The sequence below is a fragment of the Bos grunniens genome, chromosome 1 (assembly GCF_055505025.1).
Source record: "Bos grunniens cultivar Pamir isolate PY7600 chromosome 1, Bosgru_T2T1.0, whole genome shotgun sequence".
Classification (NCBI taxonomy): domain Eukaryota; kingdom Metazoa; phylum Chordata; class Mammalia; order Artiodactyla; family Bovidae; genus Bos; species Bos grunniens.
This window is the reverse complement of record NC_141165.1, coordinates 57,410,554-57,432,472: the sequence shown is the minus strand read 5'-3', so window position 1 is coordinate 57,432,472 and position 21,919 is coordinate 57,410,554. Positions and strand designations below refer to the sequence as shown.

Sequence of the window (21,919 nt, the reverse complement as noted above, 5' to 3'; positions counted from 1 at the left end):
AAGAGTTGTCTGCACTTACTATCATTGTATTCTCTCCTCCCATTCTTTTTTTTTTTTTAAATTAAGTTATAATTTACCTACTGTGAAATGGGCAGATCATAAATGTATATGTCCCCATCAAGAAAATATAATACCCCAGAAGGTTCCTTTGTACCTTTTCCAATTAATTCCCTTTACAAAACCAACTACAATTTTGATTTTTAGCAGCATACCTTTAGTGGTGCTAAATTTATTCTTGGAATTTATATAAATGGAATGATACAGTATATTTTTTCTGTGTAAGGCTTTGTTGGGTTTTTTTGTATTCTTGACCCCTGAGTTTTTGGAGTGCCACAGGGCTTAGTCCACAACCTCTTCTGTAGTCTATTTATGTGGTTCTTTAGTCATTTAGTCATGTTTGACTCTTTAGCGACCTAGTCCATGGGACTTTCCAAGCTAGAATATTACAGTGGGTTGCCATTTCCTTCTCCAGGGGATCTTCCTGACTCAGAGATCGAACTTGTGTCTCCTGCATTGACAGCCAGATTCTTTACTACTGAGCCAGCAGGGAAGCCAGTCTATTTGTACTTACTGTTTGAATAGTTTCATCTACTTTCTTGGCTTTAAAGACCATCTCTATTTTGATGGTTCCCAAACTTATTAGCACATCTCTAATTAATATTTCCCCCCTGAACTTTCAACTCAGATACTTGGATGGCTAACAAAAATCACTAATTTAACATGTTCAAAATTCAACTCTTCAGATCTCCCCAACAAATTTTTTCCTTACCAAGGTCTCATATCAATTAAGGTCAATTCAAACTACAGCCTTTTATAAAACAGAAACAGCTGAGTTGTACTATCTAGTTCTGTGAAGCTGCCTCATTCATCAGTGCAACATTTATCACTCTTTCAGTTCAGTTCAGTTCAGTCTCAGTCATGTCCGACTCTGCGACCCCTTGAATCGCAGCACGCCAGGCCTCCCTGTCCATCACCAACTCCTGGAGTTCACTGAGACTCACGTCCATCAAGTCAGTGATGCCATCCAGCCATCTCATCCTCTGTCGTCCCCTTCTCCTCCTGCCCCCAATCCCTCCCAGCATCAGAGTCTTTTCTAGTGAGTCAACTCTTCGCATGAGGTGGCCAAAGTACTGGAGTAGTGTATGTTTATTTTCTGTTTACCTATGATGTAAACTTCATGAGCGCATGGACTTTAGTTTTCTTCACTGCTCCACCACCTAGAATTATGCCTGCCATTTATTAGGTACTCAGCCCATACTTGTTGAATGTGTTTATTTCTTTAGGGCTTCCCCAATGGCTCAAAGGGTAAAGAATACACTTGTAATTCAGAAGACATAGGAGACGTGGGTTCAGTCCCTGGGTTGGAAAGATCCCCGGAGGAGGAAATGGCAATACATTCCAGTATTTTTGCCTGAAAAATTCCATGGACAGAGGAGCCTGGCAGGCTCCACAAAGAGCCATGGGCCCACAAAGAGTTGGACACAATTGAATGACTAAGCACAACACACAAGCATACACATTTCTTTAAAACGTTTCTGTTATTGAAAACCTTGTTATCATTGAAGCTAACTGAAAGAAAGATATCCAATATCTTTTGCAATTAAAATATCACACACACTTTGGAAGCAGTTTTTTCTCCAAAGAATGTAATGGTTATAACTAATATTTGTGGGTTACTATAACTAATATTTATTATATTTTCAGAGAATTTAGCTGTAATCACTTCTGATTTAAGATTGTATTACTGGCCTTATTTCATGGCAATTTTAACTGAACTCAGATTTAGAATTCTTTCTAGTAAAGAGCTAATAATACTAAGTGTAAAACCCTGGCTCTTGGTATAATGCTGTTACTATTATATAATACTTCTTTTCTTCTTACTGATGTAATGGTGGACAACAATTTGAGGAATTTTAGAAAGTTATACCTACCCAGAAATGTTTAGAAAATATAAGCAAGTGCTTATTCCTGAAGCTTGAGATATGAAAGCTAAAAGGGACTTAAGGGCAGAACTGAATTGTTTGAATCCACTGTTCATGATCTGAAAATCATTTGGCATAGGAGCTATGAGTCAATATTTCTTATGACTCCTTTTCTATGTTGAACAGTGTATAAATACCATGGAATTTGAAAAAAAATGGCACATGTAGATAAGACTTGACTTGGAAATAAAAACTGTTTTTCCAGGGAGAAGGAAAAACAAGCAAAGGACATTCCAGACAGTATAAATGGCACCTGCTTTGGCTGGAAAGCGGAGAGTGACAGTATACAGTGATTACAAAGCTGATCTGCCTGAAAACTGTTGTAAATAGAAGCCAGGATTTAGGCTCTAACTTAAGAAAGGATATTGTTTGATTTTAAATGAAAATAACATCCCATCATGCTTTTTAAAGCACAATGCTATTTAAAAAAAAAAATTTCAAGCTTGGCAAATGTAATGAACTCTGTAGTGTTGAATTCTAAGGTTACCTTGTGTTCTTAGCTTCTATCATTCTAGATGGTCATGCTGATTGGATAATCAGAGTCAACCTCTCTGTATCTTATGGCATGACCTTCATCAGGGAAGATTGTATAGGGATGGGAGGTAGGGATTAAGAGCTTGCCTTTTGGAGGTTGGCATTTCAACTTTACCTGTTGTTAGCTCTGTGACCTTTAGCAAATGACTTAATTCTTTTATATTTCTGTTTTCTCATTTGTAAAATGGGATAAAACGGATAACAGTAGTCTAGACCTCAGAGTTATTGAAGATAATGGTTAATGCATGTGAAGTATATAGCATTGTGCCTAGCACATTAAGAGAAGGTAGTAAATTGTATGCCTTTTTTTTTTTGGCACATTTTATATATTTGTCTTCATATATATTGGTAGTAAAAATAAACTACTCAATTTGCAGATTTCTTATTTTGAAAATAAATTCCAGAGGCTTTTGGCTGTTTCTTTATGGCAAAAGGGAAATGGATAGTTGAAAATTACTTATTTGGCAAATGTGGATAATTTAATTAAACTCAGATTCTGAAGTCATAGCATAACTGACCCAGCCTTGATCAAATTAAAAAGTGGTATGCTAGAACTGCACTTGGGTATTCCATCATTGACGAATCATCTGTGGTGGAATGAAGTCCTTATCTGTGTTTTTGCCAGCTATACAAACTGCCTAAAAAGATTTTCCAGTTGTTGGTCATTTTCCCACATTTTTAAATCCATTGTGGACTTAAATTCATTATTTTAAATCCATTTTTTAAAATCCAAATATGCTTGTATAACAAAATATATAAGCTTGCTATGTGACTCCAGCTTTGATCTTCCAGTACAATATCCCTTTGGTTACTTTCATTAAAAATCTATTGTTAGCAAATATTTGGCCTAGAATTATATGCTCAAGGCTTCCCTTGTGGCTCAGATGGTAAAGAGTCTGCCTGCAATGCAGGAGACCCAGGTTTGATCCCTGAGTTGGGAATATCCCCAGAGAAGGATATGGCAACCCACTCCAGTACTCTTGCCTAGAAAATCCCATGGATGGAGGAGGCTGGCAGGCTACAGTCCATGGGGTTGCAAAGAGCTGGACATGACTGAGCAACTTCACTTTCACTATATGCTCAGACTGACAGTCGTCTATTGTAAAAATGGTGCCCAATATTTACGAGACATTCATTAAAATATCAGCTGGTATGTTGTAGAATACATTTTGAAACCATTAATACAATACTACTTCCATATGTGTATGTGAAATTTTATAGCTTTTAATTTGGTACTTAAAAATTATAGATTTAGTTGTATCTTCATTTATTTGAGACTATAGCTCTTGAAACAAGAATTGACAGGCTAGAACCATTTCCTGTACCAGGGATAGTACTTATTTTTCTTCCACTAAAATTATAAATCCAATTTTGTGTAGCTATAATCACACTTGACAAATGCACTTGAATTTTGATAAATACTAGACCATGCCATCATTTGACATATTGAATTTATTTTATTGCAGATTTTATCAAGGTTTTCCCATAAATGATTAGTACTGCAATCAATGGTCAATGATTAATCATTAGTAATGTGGGTATGGGTAAGAGTTTAAGTTTTGAGTCAGACCCTAGGGTTGAAATCCTGGCCACTAGCTGTATGATTGGACAAATTCTCAAACATTATGTTCCTTTGTTGCCTCATCTTCACAATGGAGGTACAATGGTCATGACAACCTTATGGGGTTCTTGTTAGAATTAAATGAGATGGAACACATGAAGCCCTTAGAACAATGAGTAAGTGCTCCCCAAATGCTGTGAATATTGTTATTTGATTTGACTCTTCCTTTTTAGTTTCATTTTAGTTACAAAAAATTAGTTACTCTTTTAACATTTTTTGGGTAGTTTTCCTAACCATTTCATGTTTAATAAACATGGCTACATTATTGTAGGTAACTGCATCATCATATGGGAATTTGCAATACAATTTTTAAAAATTAATGGACTCCTTTTGAGTTTTATTTTACTTATTTTTCATTGAGATATAGTTGATTTACAATGTTGTGTTAGTTTCAGGTATACAGCAAAGTGATTCAGTTAAATATATATATATATATATATATATATATATATCTCAGATCAGTTGCTCAGTCGTGTCCGACTCTTTGCGACCCCATGAATCGCAGCACACCAGGCCTCCCTGTCCATCACCAACTCCCGGAGTTCACCCAGACTCACGTCCACTGAGTCAGTGATGCCATCCAGCCATCTCATCCTCTGTCGTCCCCTTCTCCTCTTGCCCCCAATCCCTCCCAGCATCAGAGTCTTTTCCAATGAGTCAACTCTTCGCATGAGGTGGCCAAAGTACTGGAGTTTCAGCTTTAGCATCATTCCTTCCAAAGAAATCCCAGGGCTGATCTCCTTCAGAATGGACTGGTTGGATCTCCTTGCAGTCCAAGGGACTCTCAAGAGTCTTCTCCAACACCACAGTTCAAAAGCATCAGTTCTTTGGCGCTCAGCCTTCTTCACAGTCCAACTCTCACATCCATACATGACCACAGGAAAAACCATAGCCTTGACTAGATGAACCTTTGTTGGCAAAGTAATGTCTCTGCTTTTGAATATGCTGTCTAGGGTGGTCATAACTTTCCTTCCAACGAGTAAGCGTCTTTTAATTTCATGGCTGCAGTCACCATCTGCAGTGATTTTGGAGCCGAGAAAAATAAAGTCTGACACTGTTTCCACTGTTTCCCCATCTATTTGCCATGAAGTGATGGGACCGGATGCCACGATCTTCATTTTCTGAATGTTGAGCTTTAAGCCAACTTTTTCACTCTCCACTTTCACTTTCATCAAGAGGCTTTTGAGTTCCTCTTCACTTTCTGCCATAAGGGTGGTGTCATCTGTATATCTGAGGTTATTAATATTTCTCCTGGCAATCTTGATTCCAGCTTGTGTTTCTTCCAGTCCAGCATTTCTCATGATGTACTCTGCATATAAGTTAAATAAACAGGGTGACAATATACAGCCTTGATGAACTCCTTTTCCTATTTGGAACCAGTCTGTTGTTTCATGTCCAGTTCTAACTGTTGCTTCCTGACCTGCATTTAGGTTTCTCAAGAGGCAGATCAGGTGATCTGGTATTCCCATCTCTTTCAGAATTTTCCACAGTTTATTGTGATCCACACAGTCAAAGGCTTTGGCATAGTCAATAAAGCAGAAATAGATGCTTTTCTGGAACTCTCTTGCTTTTTGCATTATCCAGCGGATGTTGGCAATTTGATCTCTGGTTCCTCTACCTTTTCTAAAACCAGCTTGAACATCAGGAAGTTCACAGTTCACATATTGCTGAAGCCTGGCTTGGAGAATTTTGAGCATTACTGTACTAGCTTGTGAGATGAGTGCAATTGTGCGGTAGTTTGAGCATTCTTTGGCATTGCCTTTCTTTGGGATTGGAATGAAAACTCACCTTTTCCAGTCATATATGTGTGTGTGTGTATATATATATATATTTTTTCAGATTCTTTCCCTTTATAGGTTATTAAAAATACTGAGTATAATTTTCTGTCTATACAGTAGCTCCTTGTTGGCTATCTATTTTATATATGGCAGTGTGTATCTGTTAGTACCAAGCTCCTAATTTAACCTCTCACCTTCTTCTAAGTTTAGTCTACTTTTTTTCATCCGTACACTCTAACCCCTTTTTACTCACTGTGTGGTCTGTATCCAACAGCTGGTGGACATCACCTGGGAGCTTGGTAGAATGCAGGATCTCAATCCCATTCAGACTTCCCAAACCAGAGTGTGCACTGTAGCTAATTCCCAGGAGATTCATATACATGGTGCAGTTTGAGAAGCATCATTGCTGAATTGCACATCAGGCTACCGCTGAACCGAACGAGGCAGAAGACCCTGATCTGTCACTCCCCAGTCTGCTCCAGCTGCTTTATGCTTATTGTACCCTAATACAATGAGAGAAGAAGGAGGGGAGAAGATTGGTGGGCATCCTAAAGGGGGAGGAAATGAAAGAAAGCTGACGGGAATGTGAGCTTCTTGACACAGGCTTCCTGACTATCTCCAAGTCTCATGCTTTCTCATTTGTGCTGTCAGTTATTCCCAACCTAGGCCAAACTCAAGGAAATGAGGGCTATTAGCCATTTGCACTGTTTTTTATCATACTGTAAGAGGTGTCGGGGTGCCTGTACATCTACACAGTAGTAATTACTCTTGCAGTAAAAATTTCATTTTCTTTCTTCACTTTCACCCTTGCTCAGCACCATCACAAGTAGAAGTATATCACATTTCCGACTTGTCCACAAATTTAAAAACTTACATTTTAACAGCATATAGCATTTGCTAGACAAATACACATTTGTGCATAATCATTTCGTCAGGCATAAGCATTGCTGACATGTTTTTTCTTATACTTTTTTTTTTTTCCTTTGAGGAATCTTCTAAGTATGCTTTTAAAAATCACATTTTGAGAATCACCAGTGAAGCAGTGCCATTCAAAGAAGTCTGTGGGGATTTTTGGAGACGAATTATATATGCATCCTTTGAAACAAATTATGTCATGTAAATCCATACAGAAAGATAAAAGAACTCATAATGAAATAGTTTTGACTCAGAGATAACACTTAATTTTTACCAGGTTAAGAAATTTGATCTGAGGTTGCTGGGTTTTAAAAATTGTACATATGTACATGCAACTAGCACTGAAGCCTACTTGCAGCTGTTACATTTATTTTGTCATGAGAATAGTTAAAGTTTTCAAGTTAATTTTTCTCAGTTACATCTTAACTGGCACAAATGTTGTCCTATTTCCTTGGAATTCTCAATTTCTTGGTGTGTAATTGGAGAAATAAAGATGAGAGCAATGAGTTCTTTACACATATGTTTTCTCAAAGTCATATTTTATGAGACTATGATTTTTCAATATTTTTTAAGGTATGCCTTGAATGTGGAGAAGATTATTGTTCAGGATGCTTTGCTAAAATCCACCAGAAGGGGGCACTAAAACTCCATAGAACAACTCTTTTGCAGGTATGACATCTTAAAATGCTCTACTTGTAGTGTGTTTATAAAATGTTTCACCAGGAAGACATTTAAGACCTGTTTAATTATCTAGAATTTAGGATGATTTGCATTAATTTCTAAAATTCTATTATGTACACTCTTTACATGTAACTTAAAATTACTTGACAATGGTAATCTGGATTTTATTTTGCTGTTTAAACTGTTCTTTAATATAGCTCCTGAAACACTTAGCTTGATTAGAATTTTTACATTAGGCATTCTAACTGTGAACTTGACATTTAAAACTTAGACAATATTTTTTTCTATTGTGGTTTCAAATGAACACATGATTTAAATATTATTTTTATCTAGTTTATAAATAGAAATCTCTTGCTTTCTTCTCATGTTTATTTAAAAAAAAGTCTTTTATTTGTCTTCCTTCATTGTTGTTTAAATAAGTTTATTTCTCATGTTTCTACTTTTCCTCCTACATATCACCAGCGTTTATTATCCTCGTGTAATCTCTTTTTTTTTTAATGCTTAAACTCAAACCCTGTCAGATGGCTTTAAGTTTCTAATACTTAAACAATAAATATGGCTAAATATAGACTTAACATTTTATGCCAGATACATTTGATGATGCACTGGTTTGTCAGATTTCACTTATTGTACAGAGTCAGTGCGAGGCAGTGACCCTGTAAGATGAGTACTACTAGGATCCTGCTCCTAAGGACCTGGAGGTAAAAGTGAGAACCCAGGACCTTGGGGTTAAGGGATTTAATATTATCCTGTATATTTTATGATTGTCTATATTTGGAAACATCACTGGTAGACTTCAATCATTACATGTTATTCAACATATATAAATATCAGTAGCTCTCACAGAGGCTGAAGACCTGAGTCATAATGGGCACAAAACATAACACTGACCTTCCTTTTATCAGTATTTACCAAAGTCAGTTACTTACTTACTTTTGAGTTTAGAGCCTTCTGGCAGAAGTGATGGAGGGAAAACAAAAAGCCACTGTCTATTCCCCTGCCTCAGGAAGTATCATACCACTGGACAGTTATAGGAAATTAAAATGAATGTACATAAAAGTGAGTGTAATAGTTAATAGATAAATCATATAGAATTTAACTAAAGGCAGTCCACTGTGAGGGTAAGGAGTATAATCACCCCACTGTGAATTCACATTAGAATTTTCCATTCAGCGATTTATTCAGCATGTTTTCCTAATTGTCGGTCAGTAAATTTAGGCACTGTGCTAGCTGTACGAAGTATCAGTTCACTTCAGTTCAGTCCCCAGTCGTGTCCAACTCTTTGTGACCCTATGGACTGAAACCTGCCAGGCTCGTCTGTTCATGGGATTTTTCAGGCAAGAATACTGGACTGGGTTGCATTTTTCTCCTCCAGGGAATCTTCCTGACCCAGGAATCAAACCCCCATCTTGTCTCTGTGTCTCCTGCATTGGCAGGCAGATTCTTTACCACTAGCGCCACCTGGGAAGCCTTTCTTGCCTTTAATCAATTGTCCCATTGACTATCTGTCATTTTCTTACTTTTTCTCTACACTGTTTAGTTCTTTGATTTTTTATTTCCATCATTCTTCCCTGTGCATTAAGGTAATGTTTTTGATGCTGTTATATGTTGACCTGATGGTCATTGTTAAGCAGTGAGTATATATCTCTTTCTGCTTGGTGGTTTAGTCATATTAATCAGCCATAGAGTTTTTAGTTCTTTACCATCTTTGGTAAAAGTCATGAGACTCTTTTTGGTCATCTGTAATTCACATGCTATCGTACATCAACTGTATCTTAATTTAAAAATATACATATTGTGGAAACAAAAAGAAGTAATGAGATTTTTTTCATTGACTGTTGAATTCATACCTAATCTGAGAATATATCTGAATATTAAGCAATACTATATGAAAAGCGAGCATTCTAGGCTAATGGCTGCTGTACTTTATATTATTTAACCTATGTTGGCATTTAAGAATGACCTGTTTTGAGTGTTGTAAACCATTTCAACCCCAGCCTACAGATCAGTGAGTCTTTACAAAATTCACAGTCAGTAGGGACCATTTTGTTCTGGCCTATCTTGTTTCATTTAAGAGATAAATCCCTAAAAAATATCGAAGGCAAACTATTACCATTTCCATGTTGAATAAAATAATTTCAAAGGGTCTGTCTTTTGATTTATGATTGATTTATACTTAGAAGTGATTTCAGCACAAGTTTATTTATTTTTTACCTTCTCCAAACCTATGTGAAATAGTTAATTATCTGCAAAATAATGTGTAAATGCATAGAGTTACTGAGGATGAAAATTCTACTTCTATATTTAGAATAAATTTTCAACAATAAAGGTTGAAATTAAAGATTTTTTCCACTGGGAAAGCCTCACATTGGTGAAAAATAAGGTCTTAATATATCAGGAATTTGTATTTCCTTTTAACAACAAAAGATCAAGCAGAAGAGAACAAGGTTAATTAGAAATAAAGGAAAATAGGGGGCAAAACAGATGAAAGGCATTCCATTTTGAACTATGACATGCACAAAGGGAGGCTGGATTGAGGAAATCATTACTATACTCTGGTATGTATATTTTAAAAATTGGAATGGAGATTTTCTTAACTGGAGGAGAAACCTTGGGAAGAGAGTTGGTTAGTAATGAGACAAGAGATAATTGAAGTAGAATTTCCATGTTTTCTAGTATGAAGCATTTATGTTCATCCTTTTTATCTACAAGATAAGGTATACCTATATAAATATGGATTATAAGTGGGAATATTTGTTCGTTTGAACATACTTACAGGAGAATAGTTACCAGGAAGAACCTCAGTTGTCATCAGAATACTATATGTTTTCTGACTTAGTGGTAGAGTGTTTTCTTTCGTTTGACAATGACCAGTATCAGCTTTTAGATTCACACTATCATTATTTGTTAATGTTTAGAATAATACAGTATTTTTCGACCATAGCTAGTCATTTAGATAATAACATGGTTACTTACTTGATGATCTTAAGGTACCAATTTTAAATGCTATGTGCAGACATACTGTAGATGCTATGTTGTGACACCCAGATCCTCCTCTTTAGAACTGAGAAACTCACTTCCCTAACCTCCTGGAATGCTGTCTACAGGTAGATCATAGCAGAGTTTCTTCCCAGGAATTGTCTTTGCCTAAAGAGAACTGCTGAGCTTCTCTTGTGGCTCAACTTGTAAAGAATCCACCTTCGATGAGGGAGACCTGGGTTTGATCCCTGGCTTGGGAAGATCCTCTGGAGGAGGGAAAGGCTACCCACTCCAGTATTCTGGCCTGGAGAATTCCATAGACTGTATAGTCCTTGGGGTCTCCAAGAGTTGGACACGACTGAGCGACTTTCACACAAAGAGAACCGCCACCTCCAAGTTTACACTCCATTTCTGGAGGCAGCCCATCCTCTGGTTAAATATCTGGTCTAGGTTAGGGCACAAATTCTCAGAAACCCATTGCCTCAATTGAGGACAACTCAGATGGACTATTACAGCTCCTCTTTGGGGGCTGACAATTGCATCAAATTCAGCTTTCCTCTTTGCCCAGTTCTGCTATCTTCACTCTCCCACAGCCCACAGGTATTATTCTCAGAGCACACCCCAGTAGAAGTCAGGCAGGCAAATCTCAGAATTTGTTTCTTGGTGAACCGGAAATGTGACAGTATGTAATGTAGAGTCAGATTATAGATGATTGTTGGCCAATTTTAGAATGTATTGAAATTTTTGAAGGGCAATATATCACATCTCCTTCACTTTCCAGATTCTAAACCACTTGAGAAATAGGTATTAGAGTCAGAACGTATAAATCAAAATATCAGTTCTATTGTTGATACAATCAGAATTAGTGGTTGTAGCACAGGTGTTCGGATAAATTCAGCTTACTGATGCTTCCTGAAATTTAGCTTTTTGTCCCTTCTCCCAGCCCTCATATTTTAGACATTTCCCTTTGGCAGGGCAGGCTCAGTCTCTAAGTCCTACTCTTTGTGACTCCATGGACTGTAGCCCACCTGGCTCTTGTGTCCATGGGATTCTTCAGGCAACATTACTGGAGTGGGTTGCCATTTCCTCCTCCAGGGGATCTTCTCCACCCAGGGATCGAACCTACGTCTCTATTGGCAGCTGGATTCTTTACCACTGTGCCACCAGGGAAGGTGGCATCGCTGGATTCACCCAGAAAAAGCCCTTAGTGGAGATCTAGATTGGAAAACATCTTTCTCAGGGCAGGCAGCCCTTGGAGAAACCAGGATAGGCAGAGGTGAGCATGCTCTCTTTTTCTTCCCAAAGTCTCACAGACAAGAATAGAAATAGAAGGATGGGGAGTACATGTTCCCTCAAATTAAAGTCCAGGTAATGTCAATATCTTGACATTATATAGCAATATATACATTTGTTATTTATGACTATAGTTAGCACTATACAAAAGAAAAAAAATAAAATATTTAGAATATATATATAAAAAACTGACTATTAGCTCAGTTTTTCTTTTCTTTCTTAAATATGAATAATTCCATATAATTTTGAACTTCTGTCAAAGGATTTTTTAAACTGTTTTCCTATTGACCATTTTCTCCTCTATATCTTCTGTTAAATTTCAGATCTTCTAAGGAGAGGAACTATTTCTATCTTGTTCATCATTATATTCTTAGTGCTTAACATCATAGCTGGCATGTAAAAATCACATTTTTGAATGAATGAAAGAAAACATGAATAAATCCTAATGGATACAATCAAGCTCATGAAATAATTTAAGACTACATTTTAAGTGGCACAGTTTCTTTTTCTCTGAATTTTGAAAACCAAAAATTGCATAATTAATTACATGGTACGTTAGTAAGTTATGTTGGTGAAGGGTTAAGAAAAGCCTTTCCTCTTGTGTCTGAGATTTGACTTTTAGTTACCTTTCTAGCTCTTCCCCCCACCCTATCCCCCGGGAAACAGATAAAAATCTTAATATCAACTATGTTTCTAGACCATATATTCATAGAATGACTCTGGGTTGGCGGATTGCCTCTAACAGGAGGGCTGTAGTTATTAATACCTGAGGTAAGCCACAGCTCTCCCAGTGCAGTGTGGGAAGCTCTGTTACCGAAGCCCCTGTGGGGCTTCAGAACCGTCAGAATGGGAGGTCTGTCCCTCACCTCTCTGAGTGATACTTCTGTGTGAGCTATTGCAAGACTCCCACCAAAAAATAACAGCTGATGCCATCTCATGGGCAAACTGTTGTTCCTGTCCTTAACCTTCTGAGCAGACTGTTGCCAAGAGTGGTTTAATGACAACCTGGTGAGTCTGAAAGTTTAATTTACTCAGGTAGACTCCAGGAAGGATGGTCAATTAAGTCTTTGATTAACTGAAATTTCAGAAAACGGAATGATGCTATACCCAAAAGATAAATAAAGGACACATATATAGACATCACTGACAAGAATTTTTTTTTAAAGTTTTTGTTAAGATGTAACTCACATACTCTACAACTCCATGTGAAGTTTGCGATTCAATGGATTTTAGTATATTCATGGATGTGTGGTCTTTGATGACTAGCTGCTCTTTAGGTTCTATCTGTGTTGTGGCATGTATTAGTGCTTCACTTATTTATGGCCAAATAACATTCCATTGTATGGATATACCACATTTTGTTTAAAATTAATTTTATTTTATTTTTAAACTTTACATAATTGTATTAGTTTTGTTTATCCATTCATCATTTGATGGACATGTAGCTATTTCCACCTTTTGGCCATTATGAATAATGCTGCTGTGAATATTTATGCACAGGTTTTTATGGGGATATGTTTTAATTTCTCATTGCTATCTCTCTAGTATGGAATTTCTTGGTTGTAAGATAACTCTAATCTTTAATTGAGGAATGGCCAGAGAGTGACTGCTCCATTTTATACTCCTATCAACAGAGTATGGAGGTTCTGATTTCTCTATGCCCTAGCCAACACTTACATCTGCCTTTTGATTCTAGTAGCCTAATGGGCATGAAGTAGTATCTCACTGTGGTTTTCATTTGCATTTCCCCCAATTACTAATTATGTTGAACATCTTTTCATGTGCGATGGCACCCTACTCCAGTACTCTTGCCTGGAAAACCCCATGGACGGAGGAGCCTGGAAGGCTGCAGTCCATGGGGTCTCGAAGAGTCGGACACAACTAAGCGACTTCACTTTCACTTTTCACTTTCATGCATTGGAGAAGGAAATGGCAACCCACTCCAGTGTTCTTGCCTGGAGAATCCCAGGGACAGGGAAGTCTGGTGGGCTGCCGTCTATGGGGTCGCACAGAGTCAGACACAACTGAAGTGACAGCAGCAGCAGCAGCAGCAGCAGCAGCATGGCCATTTTATATCTTCCTTGGAGAAATGTTGATAAGGATTTTGTGAAGACAGTTTCAGAATACAGGGCATGTTTTAAATATGGGTACATTTTAATACCCTCTACCTCAGTGAAGTTGTATCTGTGATGATGATGTTTTTAGATGCCATACTAAGAAAAGCAAGAGAAAGGGAAGAGACTAAATTTGAAAGGGGTGTGAAAAGTGAGAGTAAGACTTCTGCTATCACCAGTGAAGAATTGGAAGAACATGAGTGGTTCAGAGAGTATATTACAGAATAAAGTGACAGAGTAACAGATGCAGCAGAGAACAAAGAAGCAGTGCAAGGGTTTAATGCCGTGATGGCCCAAAGCCATCTCAAAGGGAAATGAGGGTGTTTCTATAATATTTAGGCTAAAAGAAGATAAAACTCATATATGCAAGCTCAGGAACTTACAAAAATATTGGGAGGATCAGATTAAATGACAACAAATATGAAAGTATCCTGTTCATAGGAGGTGCTCCATACATTCAGTTTTATTAGTCAGGATATAGTATTTAAAGAAATTCAATGTTAATTGTTAGAGCATCCAAATTTAGAACCTAGGAAACAAGGTATGTTAATGCTAATGAGTCAAAAGAGGGATAGTTTGAGGGACATTTTCAAAAGTATTAGAGTAATATATATCTTGGAAGACTTTTGTGGAAATACAGTGAGGTAAAATTTTAGAGAAATACAGACTTCCTCCATATCCAAACAGAGAATAATTAATCTCAATAATTAGAGGGGGCGGTAAAGAGCATTAATCTGAGAACCCATGACTTACCAATAGAATGTGACAAAGGTGGAGGGGTTTTGCAAACATAATTATGGTTCCAGATAAGTTGTTGTTGAGTTATAAAAAGAGAGCTGATTTTGGATGGACCTGACTTGGTCAGATGAAAGCCCTTAAAAGGGAAACTAAGGCCGTTCCTAAGTCAGAGAGCTCCTCTTGTTGGCCTTGAAGAGTAACTTGCCCTGGAGTGAGAGGGTCTGGGAGAGGCCTCTCCCAGTGACAAAGTATGAGCAGCCTCTAGGAGCTGACAGTAGCCAGCCAGAAAATGGAACTTCAGTTCTGTAGCCTCAGGAACTGAATTTTGCCAACAACCTTGTAAGCTCAGAAGAGAACCCTAGACTCAGGAAGGAATGTGTCCTGGCCCACACCTTGACTGCTCTCTTCTGAGACCCTGAGCAGAGCATGTAGTTAAGCTGGACTTAGACTCTGACCCATGGAACCCATGAGATAATAAATGTGTGTTGTTTTTAAAAAATCATTAGTCTAATCATATGTCTGAACCTTTAGCCAATCACAATGATGCTGATTATTTGAGGAGTCTTTATAATTTGCAAGTACTACTTATATTGTCTTAGTTTTTTCATGGAGTCTGATAAATTTTACAATAATTTTTTAATTTTTACTCTATTTTATGTTCATTTGTATTTATAAGATAAAAATCATCAGTTGTGAGGTAACAGTATTACTATGTATAATAAAACAAGTGGACAATTATTGATTGTTATTTATTGGTGAGTTTATTCTGATATGCCTAAGTGTGTTAGTTGCTAGGTCATGTCTGACTCCTTGCGACCCCATGGACTGTAGTATGCCTAAAAATCTGTTTTTCAAAGTATTGCATATTAAATCACTTTTTCTTCATGTATCTCAAATATGCATAATTGCTGAAAGCAGCTAAGTCATCTGGATGCATTGTACACGTAATATTAGTTGAAAACAATAGTACTTGCTAAGATAATTAATATAGTGCATAATTATATGGCATTGAAACTGCAAATAGAAAGCAGATTGCAGGTGTGACTTTCCTACGTTGTTTTCTTGTTGCTATTCTGGCTCTTTTAAGATTGCTCTCTAAATAGAATTTTTAATGTTGCAATAAAATTTGAAAGGCTGAGATCACATTTTGTTATTTTTTTTTAAGTGTCAAGTGATTTAAAATTTTTGAAAATATATTATCTTTTGTGCTATTACGTTTATATGCTATATTGTCTTATTTTTAAATAGTTTAACTGCATTTAGTATTTTATTTCATTATTCTCACACTTTATTATAGTACTAAATATTGAGTCCAGATTACTTTTATTTGACATTTACTGTCTACTGAATAGTAAATTGCATTTATAATCAGAGGCGTGTATCCAGGTGCTTGCTTATTTTTTATTATGTCTTTATGTGTCAAGGAGGAATAATAATACATAAATCTGATTAATAAAACCTATAGTTTCCATTAGACCTTTAGAGGAAAGGAAAATCTAAGGGTTCTTTAAGTTCTGCTTAAAGTTATACCGAAAGAGTGCTAGAATAAGCAATAAACTTCAGTCACATGAATGTCACACTTTCAGGATTTGATTCCTATCTAGCTTGCACTAAGTAGTTCTTTATACCACTGACATTTTTGTACTACTCATGCAAATTCCATATCTGTTTTTAGAAATATGATGAGCAGTGGATTTGAAACATGATTCTGTTGTGAGTCCCTCTGCTGCAGTTTTCTTTCATCCTACAAATAATTTACTTTTCTCCTACATATATTTCTACATATATTTATATGGGGACTTTTATTCAAACTCTGTTCTTCTTTCTGGTGTCTGCTAAATGGAAATTCCTTTCCTTGTTTCTTTACCTTTTAGCTGGCCTGAAGTTGACCCTTTTCTCTCTTTCTTTTGATCCTAACAGTAGATGAAAACTTTGCTCAAGCCATTTATTTAGGTATCTTTTATTTCAAGTTTCATAGAAAATTCAGAATTGACCCTATGGCAAAGCCTATTTTTAGGAGAAGACTCTTGAGAGTCCCTTGGACTTCAAGGAGATCCAACCAGTCCATTCTGAAGGAGATCAGCCCTGGGATTTCTTTGGAAGGAATGATGCTAAAGCTGAAACTCCAGTACTTTGAACACCTCATGCAAAGAGTTGACTCATTGGAAAAGACTCTGATGCTGGGAGGGATTGGGGGCAGGAGGAGAAGGGGACGACAGAGGATGAGATGACTGGATGGCATCACTGACTCGATGGACATGAGTCCGAGTGAACTTCGGGAGTTGGTGATGGACAGGGAGGCCTGGTGTGCTATGATTCATGGGGTCGCAAAGAGTCAGACACGACTGAGCGACTGAACTGCACTAAACTGAAGACTACCTGTAAAGATGGATTCATTAAAATAACAGTTTTCCCTAAGAAAAGAGTATATATTTTAATTGAAAAGACTGGGAGATAAATTTCATCTTGATCTTGGAAAAACAGCAACAGGGTCTTTGTTCCCTGCCCAGGAATTGAATCTGGGTAACCTGAATGAAAATTCGGAATCTTGGCCACTAGACCACGACGGGCTAGAGGCTGGAAGCAAAGTTCCCCTGGCTCTTCTTGCCCTGTTTGAAAAACGAATTTCTCAAGGAGGCAAAAACTGTAAAAACAGGCACAAAGTTTATTACTAGAGACACAGCACAACATGGGGGGAGCTCACAGAGAAAGACTGTTTATTTAGGACAGAAGCAAGGCAGAAATAACACCACAGGAGAGAAAGGCTGTGGGCATCTTTCCTAATGAGGAGAAGTGTAGTAAAGAAGCAGTTAGATCATTGATACAGGGCAGTTCTTCTGGGTCTTTGCTTACCTTTGGCCAGTTATCTGCATTCTCTTCTCACATCTGACCTGCTCTAGGACATGCCCCAACATGAAAAAGTGAAAGTGAAAATGTTAGTCACTCAGTTGTGTCTGACTCTTTGTGATCCCATGGACTGTAACCTACCAGGCTCCTCTGTCCCACAGGATTCTCCAGGCAAGAATACTGGAGTGGGTTGCCATTCCCTTCTCCAGGGATCTTCCCAACTCAGGGATCTTCCCAACTCAGGGATCAAACTCCGGTCTCCCACATTGCAGGAAGATTCTTAGGACACTCCCCAACATGAGTGCGTGTCTTTTTGCCAACATGGATTCCAGCATAGAGGGTAGTGGAGGTTTGACAGCACCTATTATGGGTTGGTGCCTCCTCCCTTTTGACCCCCAAGGAACCTTTCTACACAGATGCAGTCCAGGAGGTCTCTTTGACCTCAGGAGTGGTTGTCTTATCTCTTTACTTCAGCAGCTCGCAGCTCCTGTCAGTAACTTGGTCCTTAAAGTGTCTAGCAAAATCAAAGCTCCAATTTTCCTCTGTTTGACAAACAGCAGCTGTCTAGCCCAGGGGCCCATTTACCATCTACCTCAAACTTTTTCATTCCTGTTTAATGGTTAGGATGTTCATAATTATGCATTTTTTATAAATAATTTTTACTTTGCAAAGATATTTTTACTAGGTGGAAATTTAATGGGCTTGTTGCATCTTATTATTGATACATGATAATTTGAGAAAATTTATCTGCTTGATGTGGTTAGTAGTCCTTCTTTTTTACGTAGCTCCTGACTCAGGTTTAGTCTGGTTTGATAGTGTTGATTTTAGATAACAGGATCCTTATACTATCATGATGCACTGTATTTAATGTAATATATAAATATAAATATGCTAGCCACATTAATCTGTGGAGGAGATTTCTTTGGGTAAATATACCTTGAGCAAATATTTTGATGATTTTTAATAAAAAGTATATTTTACTCTAAAGCATAATTCTTCAGTGTACATGTATTACTGCCATAACACAATATATGATTTCTTTTTTTTATTATTTTATTTTTAAACTTTACATAATTGTATTAGTTTTGCCAAATATCAAAATGAATCCGCCACAGGTATACATGTGTTCCCCATCCTGAACCCTCCTCCCTCCTCCCTCCCCATACCCTCCCTCTGGGTCATCCCAGTGCACCAGCCCCAAGCATCCAGTATCGTGCATCGAACCTGGACTGGCATCTCGTTTCATACATGATATTTTACATGTTTCAATGCCATTCTCCCAAATCTTCCCACCCTCTCTCTCTCCCACAGAGTCCATAAGACTGTTCTATACATCAGTGTCTCTTTTCCTGTCTCGTACACAGGGTTATTGTTACCATCTTTCTAAATTCCATATATATGCGTTAGTATACTGTATTTATGTTTTTCCTTCTGGCTTACTTCACTCTGTATAATAGGCTCCAGTTTCATCCACCTCATTAGGACTAATTCAAATGTATTCTTTTTAATGGCTGAGTAATACTCCATTGTGTATATGTACCATAGCTTTCTTATCCATTCATCTGCTGATGGACATCTAGGTTGCTTCCATGTCCTGGCTATTATAAACAGTGCTGCAATGAACATTGGGGTACACGTGTCTCTTTCCCTTCTGGTTTCCTCAGTGTGTATGCCCAGCAATGGGATTGCTAGATCATAAGGCAGTTCTATTTCCAGTTTTTTAAGGAATCTCCACACTGTTTTCCATAGTGGCTGAACTAGTTTGCATTCCCACCAACAGTGTAAGAGGGTTCCCTTTTCTCCACACCCTCTCCAGCATTTATTACTTGTTGACTTTGGATCGCAGCCATTCTGACTGGCATGAAATGGTACCTCATAGTGGTTTTGATTTGCATTTCTCTGATAATGAGTGATGTTGAGCATCTTTTCATGTGTTTGTTAGCCATCTGTATGTCTTCTTTGGAGAAATGTCTATTTAGTTCTTTGGCCCATTTTTTTGCCATTCTGGATAATCCCCTACCTAACAGGGCTCCACATATAATTAGATTTAGGGAAAGGCCATTCAAATTCTATGAGACTTTGTAATCAAAGCCCTAACAAAAACAGTAAACTCTCCGTATAAAACCACTGATGCATGGACCTTGAGGACTTTTGCTTCTTTTTCTGTGATACAGGTCCTGGTAGCAATTCACATCTAATGTCATCATTTTGCTTAAATGAAAACTCTGAATCAAACTGTTGTCTCCTTTATTAATCCATTATTTAAAATCAGAGAGTATCTTTATAACATCTTTACCTGATCAATTGTGTCTGACTCTTTGCTACACCATGGACTGTAGCCTGCATGGAATTCTCCAGGCAAGAATACCAGAGTGGGTTGCAATTCCCTTCTTCAGCGAATCTTCCTGACCCAGGGATCAAACCCAGGTCTTCCTGCATTTCGGGCAGATTCTTTAATGTCTGAAAGTGAAAGTGAAATGAAAGTCGCTCAGTCTTGTCTGACTCTTTGCGACACCATGGTCCAAACAGTCCATGGAATTCTCCAGGCCGGAATACTAGAGTGGGGAGCCTTTCCCTTCTCCAGGGGATCTTCCCAACCCAATGATCGAACCCAGGTCTCCCGACTGCAGGTGGATTCTTTGCCAGTTGAGCCACAAGGGAAGCTCATTTCAGAAGATACTGTCTGAAAGTATCTTTATAACTTCTTTATCTGCACTCACATTCTTTCCAGATAGCTTAACTTAGTGGAATGTATGGTCATTAAAGTCATTAAAATAGTCTATATTCCCACTGTGGGGGGAGGTATTTTTATAGATTTTCAGCTTTTTCCTAAGGTCTTTATATATTGTTTAGATTTTGGCTTTAATTGTGAGACAGCTTGCCCCTGATTACTTCAAAACAGTAATGTTGCTGGAAAGGAAAACTTAAGAATCAATACAACTCCACAGTTATATTGACATCATTCCCCTATTTACCAATTGCATATGAGGTAATTCACATCAAAGAAACCAGAACAGACTGTACTTTTGAAAAATATTCTCAATGTGGGAGAAACATGTTTTCTCAAAAAGTAAGGCCAATAAAACCAATATGCATACACATATTCCCTTAAAAAATTCCATTAGTGCATAATTGGATCTTCCTGAAGTGATTTTTATAATTAAAAGCTATCTGAATTCCAACTGTGTTCAACAATCCTTGTAACCAGTGAATCCATAATGTTTTATTGGGTTCTGTGCATTTGGAACATGTGTTTTCCCCCTGTGTTTCTGCATATGTGTATACTTCTGTCTCTACCTCTATTTTTTGCTTCTATTGTGCTGTACTCAGTTGCTCATTCGTGTCTGACTCTTCTGACTCCCTGGACTGTAGCCTGCCAGACTTTTCTGTCCATGGAATTTTCCAGGCAAGAATACTGGAGTGGGTTGCCATACCCTCCTCCAGGGGATCTTCCTGATGCAGGGATCGAACCCGCCTCTCTTGCATCTCCTGCACTGGCAGGCAGATTCTTTACCTCTGCGCCACCTAGAATACAAATGACATAACATCTCTTCTGCAGCTATTAGAGTTTTCGTTTTTAATACAAGGCTGTGGTTGCAGTAAATCTCTTCTAAAATTTTGGAACTGGAAAATCAATGAAAGTTAGCACCATGAAAAGAGAAATTTGAACATTTTTTTTCAAACTTAGAAAGTAACATAGATCGAAACCATGTGTGAAATTCATTGACCTGGAACTTCTGGATCATATAAAGAGGCCTGGCTATGTCAACATGATCATTAATATTTATTGCTGGAGAGATGATGCTGGTAGTTAGAGTTCTGAAGCACTGACACTACATAAAGTATATCATTTTTCTAACTAAACTAAAACTTTTACTCTTGTACCTTAACTTCTATAAGGTGCCATCCATTCTAAAATGCTGTAAAATATCAGCCCTCTTTACTTTGATTAATGATACATTGTCAGAGTGATGAATTCTTCTAGAGTGTAATTTGAAAGATAATATCATTCTCGGGAGAAAAAAAAAGTTCAAGTAAGAATTTAGAACAGTTACCAGATGAAATCCTTACCATCATGGAGTGTAGCGAAGGATGTGGGGGAATCTGGAAATGCTGGCAGTAAATCACATTCTTTGGCTTTAGTTTAAGCTTCCATCTTAAAGTGAGATATATGATTTACTATGTGTCCTGAAGGCTGTTTTAGTCTGATTTTTTTTTAACATTTTTAGTATGTGGAGAAGTTGCACAGATAAATTTATTCAATTTCAGTCTCCTCTGCCTCCTGTTGCTACCTATTAGTACTACTGTAGGTAAATTTTCATATTTAAAAGATGGAAATACAATTATCTTTGAGTTTTAAAATGTGAAAAGACCTTAATAGATATCTGATAGCATTATGACACTTGATATTATAGTTATCTATTTTAAATATTTTAT

The 21,919-nt window shown here is 37.4% G+C and overlaps 1 protein-coding gene across 12 annotated transcripts in view; it reads left to right on the top strand.

Annotated features, from left to right (window-relative positions):
* ZBBX (zinc finger B-box domain containing) overlaps nt 1-21,919 on the top strand; it is a 125,439-nt gene that overhangs the window by 24,981 nt on the left and 78,539 nt on the right. For all 12 annotated transcript variants that reach the window (XM_086318041.1, XM_086317983.1, XM_086317978.1 and 9 more), the window contains one exon: nt 7,404-7,499. In XM_086318041.1, the coding sequence (XP_086174167.1) occupies nt 7,404-7,499 (96 nt within the window). The remainder of the gene's footprint in view (nt 1-7,403; nt 7,500-21,919) is intronic.